The following is a 16,447-nucleotide window of genomic DNA, read 5'->3' as shown; positions in this document are numbered from 1 at the left end:
CCCCGCTCGGGAACGCGCTGACGTTGCTGATACGATGGGATTCGGTGGAACTGTACAGGCTCTATGTTATCGCGGCGGCGTTTGGCATGCCCGCTTATCGCTCGTATCGCTCGTGGCCTTCCACTGCCACTCCGCCAGCTATCTACATGCATGATTTTGTCGTTACCCCAGGCACTCTTCCTCCCAACACGCGGCACACAGTTTGGAATGCACTGGGACGTGCCATTCTAAGCGTCTCCCAGTTAACCAACGATCTTGCGCATAAACGCTGGTGCTGCTGCTGTTGGAGGTAATAAAGCTGCTCACTGATCACGCTTCTGCTGCGCTAAAGGGCAGCAGATTGAACCGTTGTGCCAACGCACTTCAATATATGTAAAGGGAACGTTTATGGTCCGCCACGTATTTAATAAAGGAAAGCTGGCAGATCATTTTGCTCAAGACGGTGCAGCGTCGCTGGAGCCAAACAAAAAGCGAAAAAGAAATAGAATCGAATTCGCAACCACGAAAGTTAGTACACAAGCTCCCGCAAAAGCTCTTGAATCTGGGGGCTGGGGAATGTTGATATCTCATGTTGTGCCGTGATTTACGGCGCACAGTGTAATGGCTTTCACACACCAAGCAGAAAGGTAAAAAGGTTCGCTTTGATTGCAACCAGCTCCTAGCCTTTAATTATTCTAAATCTTTGTGTCTTTTAAAGAACCTGAAAACGAACGAGGTGCTTCCAAGTAATTGCATACTCTGCAAGTGGCACAAATGTTTAAAGCTGTGAGAATCTTCAGAGAGAATAAAAAAGGTGCGCACGCGAACACGGTCGCTCCTCGGTGTTGCGCAGAACGTGGTCGCGTCCATCGAGCAGGCCCTGAAGGCGGCCGTCGACGCGAGCCCGTGGCTGCGCAGCCTGGAGATCGGCGGCCTGCCCACCCTCACCACGGGCTCCTTCCTCCAGTGAGTGCACGCGCGCAGCCTCTTCCTCCTCATCCTCCTGGTGGCTTATGTTTGACTGTCGAGTGCAACAGCGGCGGTGTTGAGACCACGCGGGTCTCGAACTCGAGAAACGTTAGAGACAGCATTCCGGGCTGCCGCGGAAGCCGCCCATTTCATTTCACCTATTAGTGCCCTCAGGGCGAAGCGGCACCACACAGGCGTTTACTATACGTATATGTGCATGCCGGCCGGAAGAACAGAAATGCACTGCGGATAGACAACCGATTGATTGATTGATTGATTGATTGATTGATTGATTGATTGATTGATTGATTGATTGATTGATTGATTGATTGATTGATTGATTGATTGATTGATTGATTGATTGATTGATTCGGGCTGCAGGCCAGTGCGGTAACGAAACTGTTAGACGTTTAGCGACTCCCGCGGCATCCATACATTTACTCCTCACAGTGCCGCGTAATGTGCGCTCACGAAGTTCACGAACGCAGTCACCTAACGCGTGGGTATAGGCCAGGTAACATGCGACGTTTTTTTTTTTTTTTTTTGCGGCGAAGTTCACGCGGAAAAGAGCGCCGCGGCGGCTAGACGCACGGCTGGAGATAGTCGTCCACACACCTGTCTAGAGCGCTCAAGCGGCGCAATACGTCATATCGCTTGAACGCATCCCGATAAAAATGGTTTCCGAAACCATACTGCCATTCTTGTCGCCATGCCGTTGTCGGGAAACTATTGGGGACGAGTTTTACGCCGACAGTGCGCTACTATAGATTTATTCACTCAATCGGTTTGGGCCGAGCGCTATGACTCTAGCTGTATCAACGCGTACAGAACGAGATCGAGGCACATTTCGATGCACTGCGAGAAAGCGCGATAATATTCATGTGGACATGGGCGGGTATTTCCACGAGTGACATAACCGGCTCTAAAGCTTGTTACGAAGACTGGATGAACAGCGTTCGTAGCGCTTACTGCATTCACAGACTGGGTTGCCTCGAGGGTTGGTCGACGAGGGTGGAGAATGAAACAGGGCATGCTGATTAAAGGACTTCGTCACGGTTGCCGATGGCAACACGGCTACGCGATGACCAGACATGTAGGAAGGAGCTGCCTCGGCGCGAGCCCTGCTCGGGTTTCCTGTCTTCTTCTTCTTCTTCTTCTCCTCAAGTAATATGGCACATACCCACGTGGGGGGGATTGGCCAAGGTATAGGGTAGAATGCCAATGAAGCATTTGCGCGGGGAAGGAAACGTCAGAAGACTGAATCAAGATAAAAAAAATTGGGAAAAATAAAATGAATTCAAGAGGTATGAGTCATCCGGAATAGAATCAATCTAGCCTTTTTTGGACATGCGAAAGAATTTTGTGTATAGCTAACAAGATAATCGATTAGTTGCACTTATGTAATTGGAAGACGTTGGAAGACGCGCAAGTTTCCGCTCCACTGTTTGGTTGCATAGCCCCGGCTTGTCGAGCTCTGCAGCAGCTTGTTCGGGCGAGTTGGCGTTTCACTACGCTTGCGGGGCCGATGAGAGACGTTGCGCTACACCATTTGGGTTGCTACAGTACAGCGCTCAGCTCCGTAACCCAGTCGGCCGTAGCAGTTAATCTCGTCCCACGTGCAGGAAGATGGACGAGTTCCCGCAGCTGTCGGACCTGGACGCGGCGTACACCTGGCTGGCCGATATGGGCGAACACCTGACCGACAACTGGAACCACTCAATCCGTAGCCGCCACGAGGCGCCACGGGGCGTCTATGAGCGCGTCGAGACCAGCTACTACGGGACCAGCGGCTTCCAGGCACGCATCCTCCTCTTCCTCTTTCGTGCTGCACAACTGACCCTCCCCCAAGAGAACCGCGCATTCCCGCCACAGATCAGCACAGTTACGAGGAGTGCACAGTTCAGTCCGAAAACTATCAAACCGAAAAGGGAGCGTTTAGAAAAAAAAAAATACAGGTATATATATCGCCCCCACCGGCACGTTTTGCAAGTAAAACGCTTTGCGTCGACACAGGTTCTCGCGCGCGGGTCCCAGAGGCTAGGCTACACCGACATTCACTTTAAGACGGTTATCACGGAGTCCTTTTCGGTGTAGACGTCACGGGTTTTATCCGAGTGTAGGAATATTCTTACTTGAAATTTTCTCACAAAACGTCAACATTCTCAGGAAGAGGGATATAATCGATTTTTATTCGGAACAAAAAGGCATGGCGTTCTCAAGTGTTCCACAGCACCTGCGTACACGCATGCGCAGTAAAAACTACAAACGCCCGTATTCGTGAAAAAAAAGCCCGACTTCATTAACTTCTCGGGAGGTAATGTGCAATACACATGCGGTGCCGAATTCTGAATCTGCAGTGCGATGTCAGTGCACGTTAAAGATCCCCAGGTGGTCGAAATTATTCCGGAGCCCTCCACTACGGCACCTATCTCTTCCTCTCTTCTCTCACTCCCTCCTTTATCCCTTTCCTTACGGCGCGGTTCAGGTGTCCAACGATATATGAGACAGATACTGCGCCATTTCCTTTCCCAAAAAAAACAATTATTATTATTATTATTACACAGTGCACACCACGCCCCGCAGTCAGCCCCGCGTACGCATCCAGTCAACCAATCAGCTCCGCTTACAAAGCAATTATATTTCTTCACAACTGTCGTATTCAAAACTTTCGACAAGGGCTGCCTACGTGCTATGTGCGCTCACAAAACTTAGGGAACAGCCTATAGCAGTGGTAAGGGCGCGGGAGTCTCCCGAAGTGGGGCGAGTTCAGGCGTCCTCCTCTTATCCTCCGGCACCGATACGCCGCTGTTATGATGGCCTCCCTACTGCGTACTCATCGTCGTTGCCACGCGTATGCATGCAAACGCATTATCTCGCCCGCCTCGCACAAGTATTTCGATATCTCCGCTCAGGCCTCGCTGCCGCGGCAATCGAAAGCTGGACTCATCATCGGGAGGGTTTTGTGACCCGAAAACTATCTCGAACACAGTCACGCCGCAGGCCAGCATGAAGCGCCGCGCCTACACAAAAAAAAAAAAGCGAGATAAGCTCCAAATATTGCGCTATAAGGTTTTAAAAAAATATCTCAAACAGCAGCCACGGGGAAACTGCCCGCATTATCCCCAACGCCTGCAAGCCCGTTCACTTATAGCTCAACAGCAGGAAGCTGTTACAGCTAGTATATAGGCACAGTTAGCAGGCATAACTGCTACGGGGGCAACAGCTTCATTTGCAACCATGCGGCGTGGGAACAAACGCGGGTTAATGACATCCTAGTCGAGATCAAGAGGAAGAAGTGGGCTTGGACAGGGCATGTGATGCGAAGGCAAGATAACCGTTGGTCCTTAAGGATAACGGAGTGGGTTCCAAGAGAAGGCAAGCGCAGCAGGGGACGGCAGAAGGTTAGGTGATAATAATAATTGGTTTTTTGGGGGGGGAAAGGAAATGGCGCAGTATCTGTCTCATATATCGTTGCACACCTCAACCGCATCGTAAGGGAAGGGATAAAAGAGGGAGTGAAAGAAGAAAGGAAGAGATAGGTGAAATCTAAAGTCTGACGAGAACTCGTCTGGTCGCGTAGAAGACTCATGTATGAAGAAAAAGGAACGCCGACCAAAAGGTTGTTGTTTAAAACGAAGACGTTTCGGCTTCCGTATGGAAGCCAAGCCTTGATCACCTTCATACATGAAGAGATAGGTGCCGTAGTGGAGGGCTCCGGAACAATTTCGACCACCTGGGGATCTTTAGCGTGCACTGACATCGCACACACACGGGCGCCTTAGCCTTTTTCCTCCATAAAAACGCAGCCGCCGCGGTCGGGTTGGAACCCGGGAACTCCAGATCAGTAGTCGAGCGCCCTAACCACTGAGCCACCGCGGCGGGGCAGAAGGTTATGTGGGCGGATGAGATGAGGAAGGGTTAATTGGAGAGAGATGGGAGAGGCCTTTGCCCTGCAGGCTGGTGATGATGATGGTGGGGCGTGTTCCCGGCAGGTGAGCGACCAGCAGCCGGTGCCGATGAGCGTGCTGTCGCCAGCGGCGCTGCTGCTGCCGGCGTACGCGGACGGCACGAGCGATGCGCACAAGTACGGCGCCCTGGGCTCGCTCGTGGCCACGGGCCTGCTGCTGCGTCTCGACCAGGCGGTACACGGCGCCGGGGGCCACGACGAGGCCGAGCGGCGGCTCTCCTGCTACGCGCCCGGCGCCGACCACAGCGTCGACTGGGCCCACGGCGCCGAGGAGGCCGCGCTGCAGCTCGCCTGGCAGGTCCGTCGCTTCCCCTCCCATTTGGGCGGTAGAGTCGACAATCCGACTACGCCTCGGCAGTGGCAGGAGTGTGCTCGCGCCTGCCCGAAAGACAAGTGCGCATGCGTGGAACTTTCGCGCTGAGGCGGCGCCTGCGCAGTTACCGCCTCGTTGAGCGCTAAAGCCCCTAGGCTAAGTTGGTGATCGTTTCGACGCGTGCGACGCGTCTGTTTGCCCGCGTTTGTTTACCGCGCACGATAATAGTGTGTTGTTGTTTTAGTTTGCTTATTTCATACGCAGCTTTTATACAGCGACTGCGCTGTTTTTATGTTTTCGTATATTTTTGACCAAGTAATTGATCATTATTTTGCATGTTTACATTAGTTACCGTCATGTTCGATTTCGGTGTCGCTAACAATCGTTCAGCTAGTCCCTCCACGATAACGAACCCTATACCTACATTAGAACCGGATACATGCGTCTGCACACCTCACGTATTTACAACTTAAACGCTCTCAAGAAACAGAGAGCGGCGTCTCCGAGCATCATTCAGAGAACGCCGGGCAATAGGAAACGAGGACAAAGAAAGTCATCCCCCCCCCGCCCCCCCCCCCCCCCACCAGGAGCAAAGAAAAAGAAAGGACGAAGGAAAACGCAGGAGCGGTGCCTTTGTCTCCCGCCCTCTCTTGCGCAGCGTTCTCTTCAATTGAACTACCAACACGCACAACCAGATCTGAAACCAATCTGCGGCGCAGGCGTACCAGTCCGCTGCGCCCGGCGACGTCCGGCTCAAGGGCTTCGAGGGGTACTCGGGCGACCGGCTGTTCTTCGTCGCCTTCGCCTACCTGCACTGCGCCGTCGAGCAGCGCGCCGAGCGCCAGTCGCGCCTCGTCAACTCCGCCGTGCGAAACGCGCGCGGATTCGCCCTCAGCTTCGACTGCGCGCCCGGCGACCCCATGAACCCCACGCAGAGGTGCGCCTACTTCGGCCAACAAGCCGAGGACGAGGAGGGGCACCATGCGGCACGCTAACTATGGCAGCGCATCGCATCCTGCGTCGAGTGTGTTCGCTGCCACGATTTCGCAACCCTCCTGCCATTGCAAACAGCGGCGGCGGAACCGACGAAAGAATTGAACGCGCGTTGGGTACGCGTCGCGCGACGCCCGTACCCTCCCGGACACATCTGGCCGGCACTGAAGTCGGATCGCACGTGTCCGGTTATTATTGGCGGGCGTATAATTCATTCTGCCTTCCTTCACACCCCATTCGACACTGACGCTACGGTTTTCGTTCGCTTTTTTATTTATTTACTTTTAATCAAATGCGAAACTGTTTCATTAAACGACGCAGACATCACAGGCCACAGTGAGCAAAACGGTGCACCGTGTCCCCGTTTCGAATGAATGTTGTCAAGTGACAGCGGAATCCTTGGTTCACTGGACTTTCGTGGGCCTCCATCGCAGGGCGGAACGCAGGGAGCACGCGAGTGTTCGAAGGAAAATATGTAAAAATGCGCGTTCACATTGGATAAGATAACCGATGGCCCGTTATGGTTACGAGAGTGGATTCTGACAGAAGACAACTGTGCAGGGGACTGCAAGGAGTTAAGCGGGCGGATGAGGTTAGGACGAGTTTGCGGCGGCCGCAGTTTCACTCGAATCTGTCCTCTAGCGCCCTCTCTTTTTACTATTTTGTTTAAAGTGTGGTTAATGACAACGTTAAACGTTAAAGACGGGGTTCAAGACAAAAGCAAGAGGCCTTTGTCCGGCAGTAGACGTGACTGGGCCAATGACTACGACTTTATTGCGTGTTCTAAGCTTAGACATGTGCTGCGCGGTGCCCGGCCGTTCCAGTGGATTTGCGGAGGAGGTAAGGTCCGTGGAGGGGTGTTGGGTGTCGATTGCATGTTGCTGCTTTCTTTTCACCGCTGTTACTGCTGTTGATGTCTTGCCCGTCTCTCGTTCACGCAACACGACCGAGACGCGAGTCATGCTCTCGATACCGGCCGAGGGAGAAACAACGCACGCTATTATCTGGACTTTCGCAACGCCACCGCGCGCTTCCCACGCCATCCGGAGCGCGGAAAACGACAAGCAGCAAAAGCCGTGCAGACCGCGCCGGCATCGCACTGAGGTGGGGACCGGATTCCGGGAAGCGAGGCGATGCGACGCGTCGCTCGCTCACTGCGTGAACCACATCTTTCTCTATCGTTTCCTGCGCGCGCCTGATTGCGCAAGCGCTAACGCGAGTTGACAGCTCCCCACAAAAGCCGCTCTCGCACACAGCGCCTTTATTACGATGAGCGAACTAACACGAAACGCCGAGTCTTTCAGCACAGACACAAAAAAATGTAAAAACAAACTCGCAGGACGGTTACCAGCATGTCCGCGGCGCCGGAATTTCTACGAAGGCGAAATTCTGGAGGCCCGTGTACTGTGCGATGTCAGTGCATGTTAAAGAACCCCGGATGGTCGAAATTTCCGGAGCCCGTCACTACGGCGTCTCTCATAGCCTAAGTCGCTTTGGGACGTTAAACCCCCATAAACCAAACCGGTGACCAGTATGTAACGCGATATGAAGCGACATCTCTCTGCTTATGGTTTATGGGTGTTTAACGTCCCAAAGCGACTCGGGCTATGAGGGACGCCGTAGTGGAGGGCTCCGGAAATTTCGACCCTCCGGGGTACAGTACACGGGCCTCTGGAATTTCACCTCCATCGAAATTCGACCGCCGTGGCCGGGATCGAACCCGCGTCCTTCGGGCCAGCAGCCGAGCGCCATAACCACTCAGTCACCACGGCGGCTACATCTGTTTGCGATCGTGATTATAATACTGTTTATTCATTGTCTTTTACTTTGGCAGAGTTCGAATTACCTAACTATGCTCTAACTCGTGATATCACTGCATGTGTTCCGACCAATCAGCGCGGCGCGTTGCAGTAACGTCGCGCACGTTAAAAAAACCCAGGTGGTCGAAATTCACGGAGACCTTCACTGCGACGTCCCTCATAGCCCGAGTCGCTTTGGGACGTTAGACCAACATAAAAAACCATAAAAACATCTAGAGGGGAACTATGCAGAACAGAGAAAAAGTGCGATTTTTCATTCACTGAATGAATGCAGATAAGGTAAACCATGCGTTGCATACAGGGCTGCACAGGAAGGATGATAAGTTATGAATGTTACCCAAGCGAACTTTTAAGGAGACGAAAATGGAAGTAGTAGAACGAGACAGCCTCTACTGAGTACAGGGGCTTATGTGGGCAGTCGGTGGAAAGTCATTTCTGCAGCGGACTCGCTGAGCGCTTCGCGTGTGTATGCGTTTTTTTCTTCCCGTGCTCCAGCAAAGACAACACTGCAAAGAGCATGCGCTGAACGTCCGCATGGGTCTCTCGTGCTGCTCGCCACCGCCGGCGCGCGCGCGCCAAGTTCGTTCCTCCTGGTTCGGGAAGTTCAACGTTCATTAAGCGCGACAAAAATTTTCGAAACGGAAAATGAAGATAGCCGCCGCCTCGTGACTGCGGCGACGCTCCGCGAAGTCGCGGAAGCCGGCCAAGGCGGCGGGTATCCGGAGCGCGGCGAAACATGCTCTCGCAGCAGTGCGGGAGACCAAGACGCCGGCGATCCGCGCTATCTATCGACGACACGGGGCAGCAACACGCGAACGACCAGGCGGCTGCTCGTCGTTCGCTATCGGCTCGGAGGAAGGCCGTTGCGACCTTGACGCCTTTATCCGCGAGAGGACGCACCCAAAGCTCCATCCCAGAGCCTCCACTCCTCTCTGCTCACGAGCCAAGCTCGCCGCGTTCTGGGCCCGGTTGCAATACCAGAACATGTCGCAAAGCGCTTGGCAGTCGAGTGGGCACCCGCGGCTAGATTGCCGACGTAATAGAAGTCACCGGCGATATGGCATCGCGGCACGCGCGTAGCTCGGAGCATCAGAAGCGCAACGACGCGATCGCTAGGTCAGCGAAGATCAGAGGAGATTAAGTGGGCACCTTACTTCCTGCCTTCCGCGAGAACAATCACCTTTACGAGATGCTTGATCACGCGGACACCAACCCACGAGGCTGTCAAAGGGCACCAACGTGCGGACGCCAGTGCCCGAGCCCACCGGGAGGCGCACACGGAAGGGGAACTGGACGCAGTCACTAGACGGTATGGGGCCATCTTGGAACGCCAACGAGCCCTCAGGAGGACCTACCCCCTCCACACAAAAACCTTATTATAGAGCAATCGGTTCCCTGGAGACAACTGCAGACTAATACACACCCCAATCTCAGTTTACAAAGCAAAATCTACCCTTCAACATAAGACAGCAAATCCCCGCTCTGCGGGGAACACTCAACGCTTTATCACGTTACATGGGCCAGTCAGAACACGCAAGCAGCGCCAATAAACAACACACCAACACCGGAGCAGAGGAAGGCTGCGCTGTCCTGCTCGAAGCCTGAAGAACAACTCAAGCTGATCGACAGTGCTCGCAAGACTGCAAAGGCCACTGGGACCCTGGACTGAGAGACCTACCTACGCCGCGAGAATCCTCCTTAACAATAAAGTTTATCATTAATTCATTCATTCCTCCCTTCCATACTCGCGTGCGAGCCGGCTGGCTACAGCGAACGGTAAACTGAACTGCAGACGGCCCTATAGTTTCGGATTCAGACATTAAGCGCTTTTTGGAGGTTAACAAGAATTCTTTGCTCAATCCAGCACTCGACCGGGAGCTATAGCCGTGTAAACGGTGTGCAGTTAAAGTATGCGTTGGCGCAGCCTATTTGCGAATATTTTTTTTTTACGCATGGAGCTCCATGCATCCGCGAGAAAGCATGCAGAGTATAAGTAGTTTCCGGAATCGCGGCTCGACCGAAACTATACTTAGCCTCTGCAAATAGGCCGGCTCCACGATCCCTCAATTTCGGATGGTCATTTTTGCAAAAAAACTGTTCACTTATACGCGGCAGTATAGGTAAGCTGCACTTATTGCAGTAACAAAATTTCTCCATGCCACCAGCCACTTGGTGCTACGCACCCACTGATATAGCGCAGCTGTGCTGAAAGAGAGAAACGGCTTCAACCAAGCCGTAGCCAAGCAAAAGCCGAAACAGAAACTAGCCGGAAGCTTTTGGCGCCACCGTTTCCTGTGGGGCGCAGAATAGCGCCAGTAATTATTCGAGGCGCAATTTACCACCTTTCCGCAGAATGGCGTTAAGGAATTTTTATGGCCCAGCATGGCGAAAATTAATGGCACAGCAGTTCCATGCCTGCAGATTGACGCTAACCATACGGGACTATAACCTGCACTGCGATCTCAGTACATGCACATTTCTTTCTGCAAGTCGAAACACAGCCGTGATCGAACTAGACCCCGGCGGTCTAACGCCACAGCCGCCGCGACAGGCATAGGCAAGGATGAAAGGTTTAAAACGGACATCGTGTTATATGGAACTGCATCGAGGCTCGTTTTAGCGTCTTAGCTGCGTGTTTCGTCCTCGATGTATGCGCTGGCAAGTTCAGCGCAGCCTGTCAAGTTCAGGTCTCCCACGGGGAAAGAAACGGGCTTTATTCAAGCGATTCATGTCGACACCTCATGCGGGCTTTCTTTTGTCCAACGGCGCCCCAGTCGACCACAAAGTACACCGCGAGAAAAACACATCATTTTTCCGCTTCTCTATCGCTGAGCCGCATACGCCCCCCCCCCCCCCCCCGCACCCCGCCTTTTTTTAAATTTTTGATACAACGCAAGGAATTATGTCGTGCTTGCTTTACCACGAGCATCTTACAAGCTGCAGCCGCGAAGCACGCACGCACGCGAATGTGCGTGTGCAGTCGCCTTCCATGCGTTTTCGTTACTTTCGGTCTATGAAATAAAAAAGGAAAGGCTTGGTCGTAACATACGGTGCGCAGCGTACACCCTTTGGAAGATATCTACAGGTCTCCGGGTTTGCTACACTCTGCTACAGAGCTGCAGGGGCTCTAGCAGCATCCGTGAAACTACAAAACTTAGCTCTGCCGCGGCGGCGGGGACGACGGGTCCCCTAAGCTTCGAGAGATTCGGAGCTCTGGCGCGACGGAAAACGAGCTACACCGCACAGCTGAATAGCAAACCCGGTGACAAAGGCGGTGTACATGTAGCGTCGAGAACGCGGATGCGAATGCGTGTGAGCCAAGAAATGCAGCGCCCCCGCACGCACAGCGCAAGGGTTCGCGGTCAGATGGGAGCAAACTCGACCCCTCCTTCCCGCCCGAATTCTCCTTGCAAGTAGAGTGCACGGTCCACTGCGTCACTGGCCGAACGCGGAATGCAACTGGCCGCCGCGGAGCTCCGTATTTCACGGCTATTTTGCGCGGTGTGCGTGCTGCGTGTGTTCATTTCTGATCCGAAAAATACGCGTATTCGTTCGCGTGCTACGCACACTTACACAGGCGTCACGCGATAGTATGGCTGAACCAGCGAGCCTCCGTGCGACTAAAACCCGAATGCTGAGGAGCGCAGTGAAGCGAACACTCTGGACTACTGGCGGCGCATACTGGCAACTAAGAATTTCAGCCATTGTTCTGGAATCGTCTTACCAGGCGCCGTCCAAGCAATATCTTGGTTTTGTTACACTATACGCCATTACCCCTATAGCGACACCTATAGTTCATGGAGTGCTTGGCTAGCCTCAGTCCAGCTGCACGACCAGTTGGCCCTCGTGCGGCAGGCCCGCTAACAACTTAGCGCCTGACACAACAGGTGCATAAACAAGCATGTTCTTTCTCTCTCTCTCTCTAGATCCGTGTCGTATTTCTTTATCTCTATTCATGCTGCCGACCGGCTGCGACCGCCTCGTGGCAAGATCTACTTTGTGAGAAAATCCCGGGTAGTATGATCTCGCAGACCTTCGCACTGACCCCAGCTGGGTGCCGCCACCGCTTTCCATATATGTACTAAGCGTATTGTCTTAATATTACTTGTAATATTCGTTTTAATAACCAGTCACGAATGGTGGCGGCCAGGAGCAGGCGTCACAAAACGGCATTGCGCCTACCTCGAAGTTGGATAAATTAACCTAGTGTACGTCAAGCAGTGGAAGCATGGAAAGGCCGTTCTACGATACGGCCACAAACCTATGATTTGATTGGAGCCCATCCTTTTCTAGCTAATCTGCGACTGGGAGACAGATGTCTGTCAATGCATGTGGCCCGCGTGGCGAAATGGGTCCCAACCTCCCCCCCCCCCCCCCCCGCCCCTCCCCTTCCCGTAGCAGATAGCAGCTAAAATGCCGAATGGCAGAGAGCCGGCATAACTCGACGTACCGCAGTCGGCCGCAGCCGTTAGGAATCGACACCGTGAATTCGCTAGCACTTCGGCAGTCGAAAGCCTCCGTGCAATAGAACAGAAAGGGAAAGGATGGTCATTGTACACCGGCCCCGCCGCGTGCTGACGCGTACTGGACTCTCGCGCGTAAGCGAACACCGCTTTCCACCGATTCCTCAGTTCGAAATGCAACTCCATTCGCGGAGCAACGAGCTCCGGTGCACACGTACACCCGGCGCCTTCCGGTCGGCACAGCCGCGCGCGCGCAGTACCTGCATGCATACCGACATCGCCGCCGCTTTTAGCCACTTCGTGAATCGTGGTAGAGGATGTCAGCGCTGTTACAGCTTTCAGTACAATTTCTAGCAGCAAGCACAGGAGGAGATGTCAAAAGCGCGATCGGTTTAACGATCCACGGCAAGTCGTTCTGTCGAGCCTCATTATAACGAAACGGTTTATAACGAAATATTGGATATAAAGAAGTAATGACGATTCTCCTTGGAAGTTCGGTCTCCACGGGTTGTAACGAAGCTACGGCTATAAAGAAGTAATCGACGGGCCCCTTCAACTTCGTTAGATCGAGGTTCTACTGCATTTCTAAAATTCACGGGTGAATTCTTAGATCCTGAATACCAACAGACTTGCATTATTTAGCTTGTATTCGCGGCGTGTGCGCTGTGTGTATTTATTAAAATTGAACAAACTACACGAGTGCAACAGACTTTTTTTTTCGTCACTTTTGACATGCCAGGATATTGAAGGAGTGGACTAATATGCGTTAGTATACAATTCCTTGTCACTTCAATTCCTTGTCACTTTTTTTTTTTTACGGGTCGACCTGTGGAAACGCCACAGCAGCGACTCGCTCAGAACGTTATCGCCGAAACTGCCTAACGGTGAAAAGTGTAACCCTCTGTGGCTATATGCGGCAGGCGTCGCGAGCGCGAGGCGACGGTCTTCACAACTGTGCTGTTCTCGTTCCCACTCTGGCCATCCAGACCCGAAAACCGCTCGCAGCTTCTACAACATACACAACAAAAGCTAATCACGGCCGCCAGGCAGGAGCAGCCCGGCGTGTGATTCCGTTCCCTCAAAGAAAGAGCACCACAACTTCCGGTTACGAGGCGCCAGGTAGGGACAAAGAGAACTTCAAGAAAAAAGAAGAATTCAAATGAAGCCAATTAAACAATCAGTGTTGTGAACATGGTTAGGGCTGCGCCTTCGAAAGCTCTAGACGGCACTTCAAATCCTCTTGCTGTAGTCAGCTTCATTACTCTTAACGCTTTACGCTAAAACTTAAGCAAATTATCTGCGGCCTCCTCTGGGTACGCGGTCCCTTGCAAGTAAGATATTGTGATGCATACGATCCAAAGCCGCTGTATAAAGCTGCGGCAAGCTGCGAGATGTAACCGGACGCTGTGGTGGGTGATGTCTTTTAAGAGACACATCAGCCAGGGCCGTATCAGGAGCAGTGCGCGTGCGTAATGAGTGCAGTTTTAGCTCAGTGACTTATGAGCTCTCGCTACTCAACGCGTTCTCGGGTGATTCTCGTGTGTCCCCGCTAAAGGATGCGAGAACACCTTACGGCGGGCAACCTACAGCACAGCAGCGGGTTCCAGGAAACCGTCGCCGTTCAACGCCCGAACGTCACAGCCAGAAGTCATTGGCACCGCCACGGCGAGGCTTTCAACGTGCACGAGACGTGTCTTTTTGCTGTCGCCCACAACCGACCGAGCGCGTCAGCGCGGTTGTAAATTCCGGAATTAATCACTGTTCTCTGAAATGCCAATCTTTCTTTTTTATTTCCACTCTATCATTATTGGCGCCAAAGCAGCAGTGTGGCACTGACTGCATTCGTCATCACCATCAAGCCTTCATCCGCTTCCTCCCAGGTGAGCGGAAGTTGAAGCTATAATTTTCACCCTGAAATAGGGCCCCACTGTTTATTCGCTCCCTCTTTGTCGCCCTCTGCTCAGTGCAGTCACACTGTACAAAGCGATACGCGCACATGTCTGCAGTGGCTCCAACATGAAACAGCTAAGGTCACACTTTAACGGCGAAAACTTTTCATTAGATGACGTACGATTCTCCGAGAATCGCCTGTGTGCATTTACGCACAAAGTCATCTCGCAGGAGTCGAAGCTACGGCACTGGTGGTGCGCTTGATTTCCTTACTCATCGGAGGCCGGCTCTATACCCTGATTATCAGACACGCTACCACCTATTAGGCCTTTAGCAATGCTCTCAGATTATCTCTGCGCCGAAGAGATTTCTGTGTCCTTTCTTTCCACCCGACTTTCCGTCTGTCTGCCAGCGTCTCCCTTTCCTTGGAACCAAGCCCGTTACCAAACAACTTTCGTTTCTCTGTTCGCAGCATTGCACGCCCCTGTCCCAGGCCTTCTTTTTTCCCCTCTTGGTTTCCGTTATAGAATTATCGGATAGTTCCTTCTCTTTGACAGGGCCACACTGAACTGAACTCAGGAATACAAGTACACGCATTGCGTCCTCAATGCACCGCGAGATTTTCATTCGCCTGCTCGGGGCACAAATTGTGACCACATATTCCGGGGAACTATACAACAGCGCCAGCGGCTTCCCCGAGCCGCACTCGTCTGCGGCAAAACAGGACCAAGGTCTCAAGCTTGACGCCGGTACGCTGCGTCTGCGTGCGAAACGAAGCAAGGCAGTGCACCCACGCCGAGGATGCGGTGCACTTGACACAAAACGTGCGCAGGTGCAGCACAGCTGAACGTTCCCATTAAATGGCGCAGTTTCCCCGCCAGCGCGTATCCGCGACGCCGGATTGAAAAAGTTTCGGGGCAGGGTTGGGAGCGGTCGCCGCCTCGCGGTTCTCGGGAAGAGCGGGAACCTTGCTGCGTAAGCCAGAAGGGGTTGCTGCTTCGCATATCCTCTGTCGCCTCCGCACGGTCTCGGGTCGAAGACGTGTGAAGAAACGCGCGTTTACGTAGTACTATCTCAAGCTGCAGCTGTATCTGATTTTTTTATTGCGCGCGCACACACACACACACACACGCACACACACACACACACACACACACACACACACACACACACACACACACGCACACACACACACACACACACACACACACACACACACACACACACACACACACGCACGCACGCACGCACGCACGCGCACGCGCACGCACACGCACACGCACACACACACACACACACACACACACACACACACACACACACACACACACACACACACAGTATAACCTTTTGCCCAAACAGGCAAACAGGACCGTTTTTTTTTGGTAAGACCGAAAAAAAATCGAAAGGAGTGACGATGTGACGCACAGCACAGGACCGTGACATCAGAAGCACTCAAGATCACATGGGCGCAATCATACGTCAGGGCGCCCATGCGGTTAACGTCCGAACGCCGCTTCTCGGTCATTCAAAACCGAAACAAACTGTTCCAGAGGGCCGTAAACTATTTCATAGGCTTTAACCCTTTTGGCGTTCAGTATCGCGACTACCAAGTAAAGCAGCTGAAGCGGGACTGCAATAATCAAAACAACAAAATATATAGAGTCAACTCACGATAATTTTAACTCGAAAAAGGGGGCCTTTTAAATCCTGTTGATGTGGATGGACGGTACCAAGACATCAGTTCGAATAAACCGGAAGTTCGAAATAAGTGAGTTCCAATTAACCAGACTCTTCGTATAAATAAATAAATGCAGCACAGAAAAAGTGAGAGATGCAGAACTTCTTCTCGATGCCACAGAGATATTTTTTTTTCTTCCTTTCCTCTCCTTACAAATTACGAAATGAGCACAAAGCGAGGCAAGATTAGGCCTCCGGCTGCTTCTGACTCGTGACTCCGTAACACCAGTGAGCCACCGGCCACAGCGCGGCGTGGAAAATACAGGCGCTACACAGAAAGGAACAAGACAGCGCAATTTACTTAATTGGGCCT

General features: G+C 52.7%; 2 protein-coding genes across 3 annotated transcripts in view; one reads left to right on the top strand and one right to left on the bottom strand.

The window, feature by feature from the left end:
• The window catches only part of Sik3 (Salt-inducible kinase 3), an 87,372-nt gene that overhangs the window by 51,995 nt on the left and 18,930 nt on the right, over positions 1-16,447 (bottom strand). The window lies entirely within an intron of this gene.
• LOC144094626 (uncharacterized) lies at positions 4,852-6,825 on the top strand. The gene is made up of 2 exons (XM_077628548.1): positions 4,852-5,213; positions 5,948-6,825. Exons 1-2 carry the CDS (start codon positions 4,881-4,883, stop codon positions 6,221-6,223), a joined length of 609 nt encoding a protein of 202 aa, XP_077484674.1. The 5' UTR covers positions 4,852-4,880; the 3' UTR covers positions 6,224-6,825.

The sequence above is a fragment of the Amblyomma americanum genome, chromosome 6, assembly GCF_052857255.1.
Source record: "Amblyomma americanum isolate KBUSLIRL-KWMA chromosome 6, ASM5285725v1, whole genome shotgun sequence".
Taxonomy (NCBI): domain Eukaryota; kingdom Metazoa; phylum Arthropoda; class Arachnida; order Ixodida; family Ixodidae; genus Amblyomma; species Amblyomma americanum.
Note: the sequence above shows the minus strand (reverse complement) of the source record. Positions and strands in the feature narration are given on the sequence as shown.